Source organism: Equus quagga, chromosome 6 (genome assembly GCF_021613505.1).
Source record: "Equus quagga isolate Etosha38 chromosome 6, UCLA_HA_Equagga_1.0, whole genome shotgun sequence".
Classification (NCBI taxonomy): domain Eukaryota; kingdom Metazoa; phylum Chordata; class Mammalia; order Perissodactyla; family Equidae; genus Equus; species Equus quagga.
In genome coordinates this window covers 14,467,642-14,479,998 of record NC_060272.1, presented here as the reverse complement: position 1 = coordinate 14,479,998, position 12,357 = coordinate 14,467,642, and the positions used below count along the sequence as shown (strand labels likewise).

The 12,357-nt window shown below is 38.4% G+C and overlaps 1 protein-coding gene across 14 annotated transcripts in view; it reads right to left on the bottom strand.

Moving 5' to 3' along the window:
- Positions 1–12,357, bottom strand: part of DOCK9 (dedicator of cytokinesis 9) — a 273,741-nt gene that overhangs the window by 47,179 nt on the left and 214,205 nt on the right. For 7 of the 14 annotated variants that reach the window (XM_046664993.1, XM_046664998.1, XM_046664995.1 and 4 more), the window contains 3 exons: positions 9,355–9,421; positions 7,877–7,924; positions 4,948–5,084 (listed from right to left, as the gene is read on the bottom strand). In XM_046664993.1, coding sequence (XP_046520949.1) covers positions 4,948–5,084; positions 7,877–7,924; positions 9,355–9,421 — 252 coding nt within the window. Of the gene's footprint in view, positions 1–4,353; positions 4,398–4,947; positions 5,085–7,876; positions 7,925–9,354; positions 9,422–12,357 lie in introns of all 14 variants that reach the window. The other 7 variants (XM_046664997.1, XM_046665000.1, XM_046665004.1 and 4 more) reach the window with 2 other exon arrangements.

The window sequence follows — 12,357 nt, the reverse complement described above, 5'->3', positions numbered from 1 at the left end:
TCATAGGAAGTACTCCCATTTCAACAGCTGCCTTCACCTTTTTGTTTTTTTTAAAGATTGGCCCTGAGCTAATATCTGTTGCCAATCTTCCTCTTTTTTTTTCTTTTCTTCTTCTCCCCAAAGCCCCCCAGTACAAAGTTGTGTATTCTAGTTGTAGGTCATGCTAGTTCTGCTATGTGGGACACAGCTTCAGCATGGCTTGATGAGCGGTGCTCAGGATCCAGAACCCGCGAAACCCCGGGCCGCCAGAGTGGAGCACGTGAACTTAACCACTCGGCCACGGGGCAGGCCCCTGCCTTCACCCTTTATGAAACCAGAATTCTTGTTTTTACTTTTAGTTTTTTCTCTGGCCTATAATATGAATCCAGAAAAATAATACTTTTTATGAGAAAAGTAGAAATACTAAATGGGAAGGAATCTTCTTGCTAACAGAATTTCGCACATGTAGAAGACCTAGTCTCCTGGATATATTAATTCATGGTCTACAGCTTTCACTAACTACACATATTTATGCAAAATATCAGACTGATCAATCTTTACACAGTCTATTATTCATCTCCATCCTACTTTTATTGCTAAACAGGTTTTCCTGGGGCCAGCCCTGTGGCGGAGGGGTTAAGTTCGCACGCTCTGCTTCGGCAGCCCAGGGTTTTGCCGGTTCGAATCTTGGGCGAATCTTGGGCGCAGACACGGCACCGCTCATCAGGCCATGCTGAGGCGGCATCCCACATGCCACAACTGGAAGGACCCACAACTAAAAATACACAACTATGTACTGGAGGGCTTTGGGGAGAAAAAGGAAAAATAAAATCTTTTAAAAAAAAAAAAAGGTGAGAAAAAAAAAAAAGGTGGGTTTCCTCACAGATAGGTAAGGAGTAGAGAATAAGGAATAATATCCCAGGACAAAAAATCATGTGATTTGCTGTCTGCCCTCTGATTCACACACCAAGAAAACAAATATGCTCAAAATGATTTGTGGAAATAGTCTATAATCTCATAGTTTACATGTGAAAAAATGGTTATGCTATGTGCTTTCTCTTCTCTGAAGAGCACTTCAACCTAATGTTTAGCTGTGTCTGAAAAATGGTACCTAGTATGGGATATAGACCCAAACTATGAAGATACTTGGCTTAAGCATACTATACGCCTTAATCTTTAAGGATATTAAAAATAATAAAAGACTGACTTTAAACAGGCATTATGCCAGACTTTCTCTATTCTGAGACTCTATCAATTGCAAGAAGCACCAATCAACGACAGACTGCTACACTGGATGTAACATGCAAAATATATCTGTAAGACAGATCTGATCCAACTGTGAGATATACCATGATTTCAGAAATGTTAGCAAATGTGCAAAAATGTATCTCTTAATCAAGGAAACATGTCTCAAAATCAGGAAATGTGGCTTTATAAACAAACATTTCATTTACTATCTTGAATATAGAGATTAAAGCATCCAAGCCTATTTTACTATCTTAAAAGACATATTGTCCATGCTTAAAGCCTTTTGAAAAATACTAATTTTACTTCAGAGGATATATGCATTCTCTGCATTTTTCATGTTAATTCAATATTATACATAGTAAAGGAATTTAATTATCATCTGTGTTCATTTTCTTACTCCCACTTCATAGATACCAAAGAATTCTGGAGTCAGATGGGGTCTCACAAGCCATCTTCTCCAACTCCTCATATGATGCTGAAGTGACCTGGACTATATCCCCAATGGGTCCTCACCCAGTTTTCACACGTCCAAGTGCAAGTGCCCATACTAGCTAATGGGCAATTCAGCTAGAAAATGCTTTCCCACATTGACCTGAAATCTAATTCTCTGCAACTCAATCCAGTGATCTCAAACTGTTTCTTATATTGCATTATAGGAAATACAGGTTTTCTTCAAGTATTTCTACCTCTTGGCTGGTTTTCCCCCCATTGCACCCCTGAATTATTTGCATGACATGAATTATCATGCAAATGAATATATCCCTATAACAATCCAGAAGATCAGAGTAAATACAAAGTGTTATTTTATATTTTTTGCAAATGTATCACTTATTTGCAAACATGTTTCACTTAGTTCTCCCCCATAACATGATTTATATAGAATATTCTACATGTAGCTATCATACTCAATTTTTCATTTAACACAAATAGCTTCTATTGATACACAATGGGTGCACTTTACAGTAAGTAGGTCAATGTCTTCATATTGTAAACACTTACTTTTCATATACCTGGGCAAAACCCAAAAAACCAACCTCTATCCTTTTAGTGTTTTAAAAATAGTTAAAGACTATTTGGCCACAGTGGGATTTGTCATTTTCATTATTTCTTCTCAAAACCCAAGAGTTTTAGTCCCTGCTAGAGTTATACATGTAATGCATATGGTGTCTTTTCCCCATGTCCTACTGTTAATGGGTGATGGAGACAGTGCAGCTTGGCCGCCACTGGATTAAGTTTCTCGTGGTCATCTGCTGCCCCCTACTGGTCAAGCTGAGGTCTGACAAAGCCTTTCCTACCCAAAGAGGAAATTAAAAATATAGGTGCATAGAGGACTCTTCCTATTTTATTCTTTTCTAAAATAAATTCACTTTAGACTCTGGCATCCTGGCAAGTTTCTCATTTACTGGATCTACGTCATATTGGTTGGCCCAACAGAAGGTACTGTATTCACTGTTAAATAGGAATATTTTTTAAAGACATATATGGCTATAATTTTCTGATAAAATACTGAGGTAGATGTAAAATGTCATGTATGTATGCATACATACACATGCTCACACACATACACATGTATACATACAGTATACACTCCTTCCTCTGTGGATTTTGACCAAGTTGACAATTTGGAGCTCAATAGCTAATGGAGGGAAGGGCTGAAGCCACCCAAAAATATAATCAGAATTAAAGATGTAAATGAAGACTGAGTTCTAGGGGAAGATTCAAGGACTTCGAGGTATCTGAACCAATTTGGAACACAGGCGAAGGCTAAAAGAATCGGCTACACTCTGTTTATCAGGAAAGCAGAAGGAGAAACTCTGATTGAGGATAGTGTCATTGAAAACTGACTACAGCAAAAACTACAGGATGAAAGAGGAGAGAGGCAGGAAGGATGGAGTTCTCTGTGGGTAGCAGGGAGAGAGAATGGAAATCAACCATGTTAACAATATGGTTTTTGGCAGCAGAACACAGCCAGCTGTCTCCTTCCTCCAATTGAAGCCATCACAGCGGAATCCATTTGCAGTGAGAGGAGCTGCTGCATCTCTTAGTGGATTAAGGTTATTTATGCGTGTGTTAATCATTCATTTTATTTTTGTTTATTTTCTGTGTTTCCTAAATGATTATCTTTGGAGGCAGGACCTTGGTCTGCTACTGATTTTTTTTTAAGTGCTTTAAAGTTTAAGCATTCACTTCAATTGACTGTGAGACAGTCCCTGTATTAAAAAGTATCTGGGCTAAGGCAGTGTAGCAGGTCCTGCACAATACTGGGAATTTAATTTCTGCTTGCTAAATAGGAAATGAAAATGAAAAATAACAAAACTCCTTGTTTTCTTTGTTTCAATCCCTTGTCTGCAGAGCTAGGAAAAAACCCTAACAGACAAGATGTTGAAAAATCAAGAATTACAGCCTTAGATGTGTCACTAATGTACATTCCACAGCTAAGTACAAAACTCAGAACTAGCATTTGAAGGCTACCGATGATTCAATATGTGCCAGACTGACATAATATTGATTTAAATTAAGTCTAGAATTTTATAAAGAGAGACTATATCCATTACATTTAACTTTGTTGGGGTAGAAGAGTGGGAAGCTGCTGTATTTTGACTCCCCAGCCTTGTTACTTTGAACTATTATCAATTTAAGGCATTGGGAATATTGCCTTTACTCTTAGCCTGCATTAAGAAAGAGGTATGGAAATCACAGTGAATGGAATTCTTAAGATTAGAAATGATGACAAGATATTAATAACCATATATTAAAGAAATTACTTGGAATGAGAACAAATAATTGTCTAGATAGAACAATAGCTATGTCATGCTTGGAGAAAAGATGGAGCAATTCAGAGAACACACCACTAGCATAAATGGCATTTACTATAAATGATCACATTAGTGTTTAAAGTGCTACATTGTTGGCATCTTTTAGGTTTTCTGCTTTGAGAAACCCTTAAGAAGATGAAATATGCCACGTCCCCTCTGGTGATTGAAAAAAAAAATGCTCCCATGTTTTGGCGGAATCTCTACTGTGAAGTTAGAAAGCCCCATAGTTAGGAAGGCAGGATGAACAAAAAGGTCTTGGTTTGCAAGTGAAGCGGCCTCATAAGCAGACATCAACCTGATTAAATCTTACCATTGTCTACAGAAATTCCAAGCACACTTGATATCTTTCTCACACTGAAAACACAGAAAAAGTCACTTTGTTATTGGCTTTTCCACATCCTCACAAATTGATTCACGGGCTTTATGTTTTCACAGCAGTTTAAGGTTTATCACACATTCAGAGCCAGAATGTCAGATGTGGACACTCGGTCAATTACATGCATGGGATCAGGAGGGTAAAAGGAATCCGTCCCAGATGTTCTCAGGAGTTGCAGGGAGAGAAACCAATGAGAAGTTGGCTATAGGCAATGAATCCAAATATTAAATTAAAAATATCAGAGAATGTTTGGCTATCAAATCTGTCAAATTTTGTTTTAAAAATAGCAAGCGGAGGGGTTGGGGCAAAGGGGTTAGCGCTCTTAGGTCTGGTGCCGTAGTTGACCACGTTCCACACTATGCCATTCTCCTCCAAGGAAGGGAACTGCGCCATGAGCTCTTCATCCTACTTGCTTTGAGCTGGAAGAAAAGTCAAGTTGGTGATGTGGTATGGTGTGGCCTAGGGCTCTCCCCTCTGAGATGTCACATGAGATGGCTGGCTGTTACGATGGTATGTCATGGGACTTACTGTGGTTAAAAGTGAGAGAGTTATCCAGGCTGCCCAGCTGCTGCAATCTGGCATGCATCATTCCTGTTCTGTTACGGGAAACAGGCAATGTCTGAGATTTTCGATCATGAACTATGGGTCCCAACCCCTCCTGGTTCCTGCAACATGAGTGAAATGGGATAGAAGCAAAGTTAGACTTGTTACCCTGCAGCGAGACGGGGGAGCGTTAGTGAGGCCAGGACACAGCACAAAGGAGACTGGCCACACACGGACCAAGCGCAGTAGAGCCTGTTTGGGGCTGTATGAGCCAGAGACACAAACAGGTGGCAGCTCTTACAGAGTTCACAGCAAAGCACCTGACAACAAAGAAGCAAAAATCAAGCCAAAGCAGAGAACTTTTCAGCTTTAAAAAGTACTTTAGAGACACTACTTTTTAAAAAATTGAGCATCAGTCCAATGTGGTGCTAAAGGTTAGCATTCTGACAACTGCCAAACACCACAAATCTTTTCAGATTACATATGTTATTGAAGAGCAAAAATTTTTTTTAATTAGTCATGCTGCCACAAAACGATGTGTTTTGGTCAACAACGAACCACATATACAATGGCGGTCCCATAAAATTAGTACCAGGTAGCCTAAGAGTATAAGTACATCTATGTTTGTGTAAGTACACACTATTATTGTTTGCACAATGATGAAATCACCTACTGATGCTCTTCTCAGAATGTATCCCTGTCATTAAGTGAGGCATGAATGTAAAATAATGCATTGGAAGAAACACAGAACGAACACGCAAAGGGAGGGATTGATTATATGAGGCAGTTTTAACACCTTCATTCTTACCCAGGCAGGAAGGAGAAGAGCCACACACTTTGTTAAACTTGTCAGCAGTCAAGTAAAGAAAATAGAAAAGTGATCTGGGTTAGCAATCAAACAGCTAACTTCCTACTGTGTACCATCACCAGAGCAGATGAAAAATGAGACCAGTGCTGGAATGACACCTGTCCCCATCCCATAGCCAACCGTCTCCCTCATGGTGTTATTGTGTGAAGTAGAACAGGGCATGCATGGAGTATCATTGGGCAGCATGCTGCTGGGTGATTTTGAAATGATACAATGAGAAGGCGCAGTATTCATAAAACTGGACCACCATGGATGGCAAACACTGACAACATTTAAATCATCGTTTGGGATCTTTTTCACATACAGCAGAGACCATGGCAATTTTCTATAAAACAGAGCACGTCTTTACACAGTGCACCTAACAAAGGAATACCATCCTCCACTTCCTTCCTATGCCTATCTATTTTTAAGGTAGTCCAATGAAGCATACTTTTATATGCAAATATATACAGGGTGCTTACGAAGTCAGAAGATTTTCTTTAAAAACAATTAAATTTATAGCCATTGAAAAAAGAAGTTACCTATTTCACAAACTCAATTCTAAAATATTTTGTTCAGGTGGAAATCTTCGGCTTCCCACATTCACCATGTTCAGCTCTGTGGCATTTTATTCTATTTTGCACAACATTTTTCAAATGCTATATTGTGATGAAGGCGATAGCTACCACAAGAAGGGTGTGAAGCTCGCCTGCACAGTGCCTTTCTGTTACAAATAATACTGTTTGCCCATCTTCATGGGGCAAAGTCAAGATGAGAAGTGTTACCGTATAAGAACACCTTGTATATACTTGCATTTGGTACTCAAAAACTCAAATGTAAAAATTACTCATGATAAAAAATAAAAGAATTAAGATTAGAAAACTTTAAGTGCCACCATATTTCAATTAAAAATAGAAAACATTAATAGGAGGAAAGCATAAAATATTCTCTCTAAATCTGCTCTTTTTAAAAGGAAATACAAACTTTTATTTAACATAAAACATAATTCTGAAAATTTCTCAAATATACCAAGAAAAGAACAATGTTAACATAAAAAGCGAAATCTTCACGCTCAAATAGGAAGTCTTTTCAAAATCTCTTCCCTATTTCATTGCTATAAAATGGAAGTATAAATGGAAAAAATCTCAACTACAACTAAGTTTTAAACATTTTTAAAAACATAAATGTTTACTTATAATTAAACTGCTAAAAATAATAATAGAAAAATATGATACTTAGACCAAGACCCCATATATATATTATCACAGAATACACAACACAGAAAAAAACCAAACATGGACACCCTGAACGGCTACAGGCAGGAGTAAGAACTTGGCAATGACAAGACGTGCTCCGAGCAAACACCTCCACAGACGCAGCTGCCTGGGGGCACATCTGCAATGAGCATCTAGCTGTCCCCCAACTTGATGTGGAACTGAGAGCATGGGCTGGGACAGGGCAGTGAAGATTTACGATCCTCAACAAAGAGATCCGGTCAGACAAAAACATAGTGCATGGTCAGCTTATTCAGCATAAGAGGAGAAAAGGCTCAGTTTTAGAGATGGTTTTTGTGGAAGTCCACACAAATTTGAGATGAAGTGAAAACAGTCTTTCATTAAGAAAGAAGGAAACTGGTTAGATGAGAAATTAGTATTTTTGTAGTTGGGAGGCAGAATGGTAAAAAATGACTTTTAAAAAGTAAAACGAGGGAAAAGAAATCATTGATTGAGGAAGGAGAATCAAGAGGAACAGGAGAGGAGACAGAAAAAACAGAGCATGAGCAAGAATTTGGAGGGAAGTATAGAAGTGCAGCAACAGGCCATGAAGGAAAATCTTTCCAAGAGATATGCATGTGACAGAACGGACAGAAGGAACGCAGGAATGTAGGCGAAAGATGCTCCCAGATTTTCTGGTAGCAATCCAAAGACCTGCCAACTGTCTTCCTGGTTGTTTATGAGAATTCAACTGCCAATCACCCAGACGACATTCCCACACATTTGGATCCAAGTAATACAGAAAGCAATACAGAAAATGATACAAGACTTCCAGCAGAAACCCCCACAGTACCTGGCTATATATCGCTTCCCCATGTACTGGAACTGGTGCAAGCAGACTCTGCAGACAGGATAAAAGATTGTCAGGGAAACAGGGAGATCAAATTATTTTCAATACATTGTTTTACTTAAATCCATCAACAATAACACATTCAACAAACTCTTTGGTCTACCACTAGCCCCTTACTTCTGCTTTTCAGAAATTCTCTGGAAGGTCCCTCTAAACCCAGAAAAAATTATAACCTTCAAGGGAGGTTCCATACCACACTGCCATCAGTGCTGTGGTGGGTGATGGAGCCACTCAGAAAGGCCCAAGATCAACAGGATCATCCATCAACTCAGGGTTTGGACATTTACTCCAGGCAGTTTGCCTGAGAAATTATGATGGAAATCGCATGTACTGTTCCAAGTCGCTTATTCATCCTCATTCAAATCTGTTATAAAGAGTTCTCTCTTTTGGCTCAAGTAAATGGACTGGTCCCTTACAGACATCAAGTGTGTAGTTGTTGTTTTGTTTTAATATAGTTACAACATTGCTTTTTTAAAAATATCATTTATTTAAAAATATCATTTATTTAATAAGAAGCAGTTAAAATAATGTCTAGTAAGTTCTGGTGCTGAATCCCGTCTCACTCATGACAACTCCCACCTTTAACTCAGCAGAGGAAGTGGTCATGAGACTATGAACCAAGACCATAATTCCAAAATGCATAAAGCTCTGAATACCACAGGCATCCTACTGAGTTTGTGCAAACATATTTGGCAGCAAATCACAACCCCAACTAACTGACATAAAGCTACATACTGCCATGATTTACCCAGTTATCGTGAACAAGTGTAGTACTGCAGAAATAAATTTTTACTGCAGAAATAATAACGTGTTTGATTGTAGGGTGCTGCCTAAGATCCTGCAGGGGTGTTATGAAATATACTCTATATGTAATTTTTTCAAAAATCTAAAAATGTTGGATTTGGAAAATCATCTGGCCCCAGCAGTTTTGGGTAAGGGGTTGTGGATTCATGTTTCTAAAAGCAAAGAGCTTAAATGAAATCAGAAATTTAGACTGAAGAGATAAAATGAGATAATATGGGAGATTTCACTTTTACTTATCATATATTTTTAAATTATAGCAATTTTTCTGTCTCAGTTTCTGCATCTGCTTGAGTAAAGTTAGATTCAACTTAGAGATGTAGGATCTACCCAAATTTGGCTAATAAATTTTCTGCTATTTTATTAAAATGGCTTATATACATAAGCAGTTACCTCTCATCTATAACAACCACATATGTAATAATTTAGGGCTGGTCATGCCCACTGGGTCATGAGCTCCTGAGAGCAGGTGCTGGGGTCAGGTCCAGGAGAAAGAGCTTAAGAAGTTAAGTGTAGATGTGCATATGCTGCATTTCTGGTTCAACTACACAGTATTCTTCACAACTCTTCTTTAGCCAGGAAAAATCAAGAAGCAATTGAGCAAAAACAAAATTACTCACTCAGATATTGTAAAAAAATCCATAAGTTCAGATGTTGAAGCCTTGTTCCAATACGTAAACAAAGCATCTGGAAAGTGAACATTTATTTGGTCAGAATCATGAGGCATATTACATACATTATGAAATGGGAAGAAATTTCAGACTGTAGGCCTCTAAACCCTCCCCTACGCCCTATTATAGCTGATCAAAGGACAAACTATAGTGACCAATCTATACTAGATAACATATACAATGGGCTTATTCAATTTAAAGAAGCTACATTTGAACACTTGACCTTGAATTTCATCATATATCATTTTGCACAATATAGTACATTTTTAACTTATACATAATGCACTCTTAAATGGACTAGAACATTCAAAGAATACAAGTAGGTATACAATCTAAAGTCAGGCTCTCTCTTTACCTACTACAGAATCCCTCTCGAGTAGGGAATCTGTTAAAAACTCCTGCATGTACATAAGTACCCCCTTCCTAACACACACACACACACACATGCTGAAATGGAAGCATGCATTCTACACACACCATTTTGCCCTTTGAGTGTTAATTCAATAATATGGCCTGGATCTATCTCAATCCTCTCCAAGCTGCATAATATTCGTCTCCATGTATACACTATAATTGAGTTAACCAGTCCCCTACTGATAGACATTTACTGTTTTCTCCCCCCTAATCTTTTGCTATTATAAATTATGCTTTGATGAACATCCTTATACTTGGGTCTTTGCACACTCATCCAACTTCATCTATAGGACAAAATCTAAGAAGTGAAATAGCTGTGTCAAATGGTATATGCATTTAAATTTTTGAGAGATATTGCCAAACAGCCCTCCAAACAAGCAGTGTATGAGAATTCCTGTTTCCCAATGCCATGGTACAATGTACTCATGATTAAGAACTCACACCTACTCTTCATCAAAAGCAACTGGGTATATGTTCAGTTAAGGCAAATTCTAAAATCCTAAAAATTCATTTACATGAAGCATTCTTCTCTGTGTATGCCTCTTAACCATTTAGCATTGCACAAAGAGTGCTATAACTTGATAAACATTTCTGCATTTTTATAATTTACGCTGAGGTTGAGAGATTCTCTCAGTGAAAAAAACCACTGAGTGTTGGGGCATGAGATGAGTGAGAGGGTGGCTGCAGAGATGCTGGTGGCTTGTGAAGACGCATGGCCATGGATTTCTACTCTATACTTAACAAGAACAGTGACAGGAAGGAGAAGCCGTGGGACATACACAGAGTATCTGTTCTGGGCCAGGCACTGTGGTCTCATGATTTCACATAAATCATGTCATTGAATCCTCACTATGATCTGAGGCAGAGAGTTCCCATTTGGAGATGAGCTAAAGCAGGCTTAGAGAAGTTAAGTAATTCTCCCAATTACCAGCCTAAAGAAGCCGGGTGGAATGGGGATTTAAATCAAGTGCACCTGGGTTTGAAAGCCACGTTTGGCCTATTAGACCAGTAACGAAGGTGGGTCAGGGAGCTTCTATCTCTCAGGGGTTTTGAGTTTAGAATCCAGGGGCGACAGACTCTGGTTACTTGAGGCTGGACGTCCTGGTGTGGTGAGAATCCAGGGAGCCAAATAAATGCTGGAGGGCTTCTCAGGGTCAACTTGCAGACTCCTGTGGCCACTCATAGCACACACCAGACAGAACTGGCCAGCCAGCAAAGTAGCACTAACATAGCGTTCTCTTGCTCTGTGCTCAGGTTATTAACGGAGGAGAGGGGAAGACAGAGCTAACCTCTAATGAAGGAGGTAGGAGGCATAAGAATGCACAGAAAGCCAGGGGGCCAGCATGTAGAAAGGTGCTCGTTAAATGTGGGATAAAGGAAAGTATTAGCTACAGAGTCACACAATTGGTTCTGGTCACCTGTCTAGTAAACTCTCTGAAGGCAATTTCTCCCCCACCCCACACACAAAAATCAATTCTAGGTAGATATTTAGATTTAAATGTGAAAATTTAAATGATACAGCTTTTAAAGAAAACATAGGAGGATATTTTCACCTGGGGGTAGGTGAAGATTTCTTAAACAAGATACACAAAAAAATTCTAATCATAAAAGAAAAAATGTCGACAACTTGAAGGCAATTGAAAAAAAAAAGATATTCTAAAACTGTTTTGAAGCGGTTGCTGCATTTTTAAATTGTGTGCATGGTCTTCCAAAGACTGACTTTAAAAGGCAACCTTAACTTTAATGCAAAATTTCTGAAATATTTGACTTTAAAAAGCAGTTATGTTTTAGTTGTATATCATATTTAATATCTGAAACAAAAGATTTTAAAGAAAATTTTCAACAAAAGAAAAACAGGATTACAATGCTGGTTAAAACTCACTACATGACGTAAAGTGTAGAACTTCTGACTTAACGAGAAGAAGTTTAACTTTATAACCTAAACGTCAGAATAAGTGCCAGTGCTTTCATATTTGGTCATCATTCAAGGAAACTCCTATTTGTTTGTTCTTTTTTCAAACAGTTATTTTAAAGTAACAAATTGCTAGAATAAAACAACCCAGTCCCGAACTATTTTAAGGACAGGCATGCTGTCCTTAAAAATGTTCCCAACATCTGAGTTTCAGGTCAGCTCGCTAATGCTGCTCGATAGAAAAGAAATACTATTCACAGGCAGAAATACCTTCCACTGAATGTTTATTGCCCACACCTACTGCCACCAGACAGGTCTTCAGGTTCTCAAAAAGTGGCATTTTGTTTTCAAAAGAGTTCATCTTCACTCAACAACCTTAATGAAGCTCACAGTACACTTTCTAATTTCTTGCAGGGAAAATAAGAAGATTTTGACCAAGATAAGAAATGTGACATTGTAGCATGGCACAATTTCACGTGATTGGTTATATCACACAATCAGAGCTGAGAGTGTCCTGTCATGGATGTTTACAAGCTTTATGTGGTTCAGATAAAGCATTAATGGATGTGGTCATTTCTATTAAAAAATGTAGTTGTCAGGGCTGGCCCAGTGGCGTAGCAGTTAAG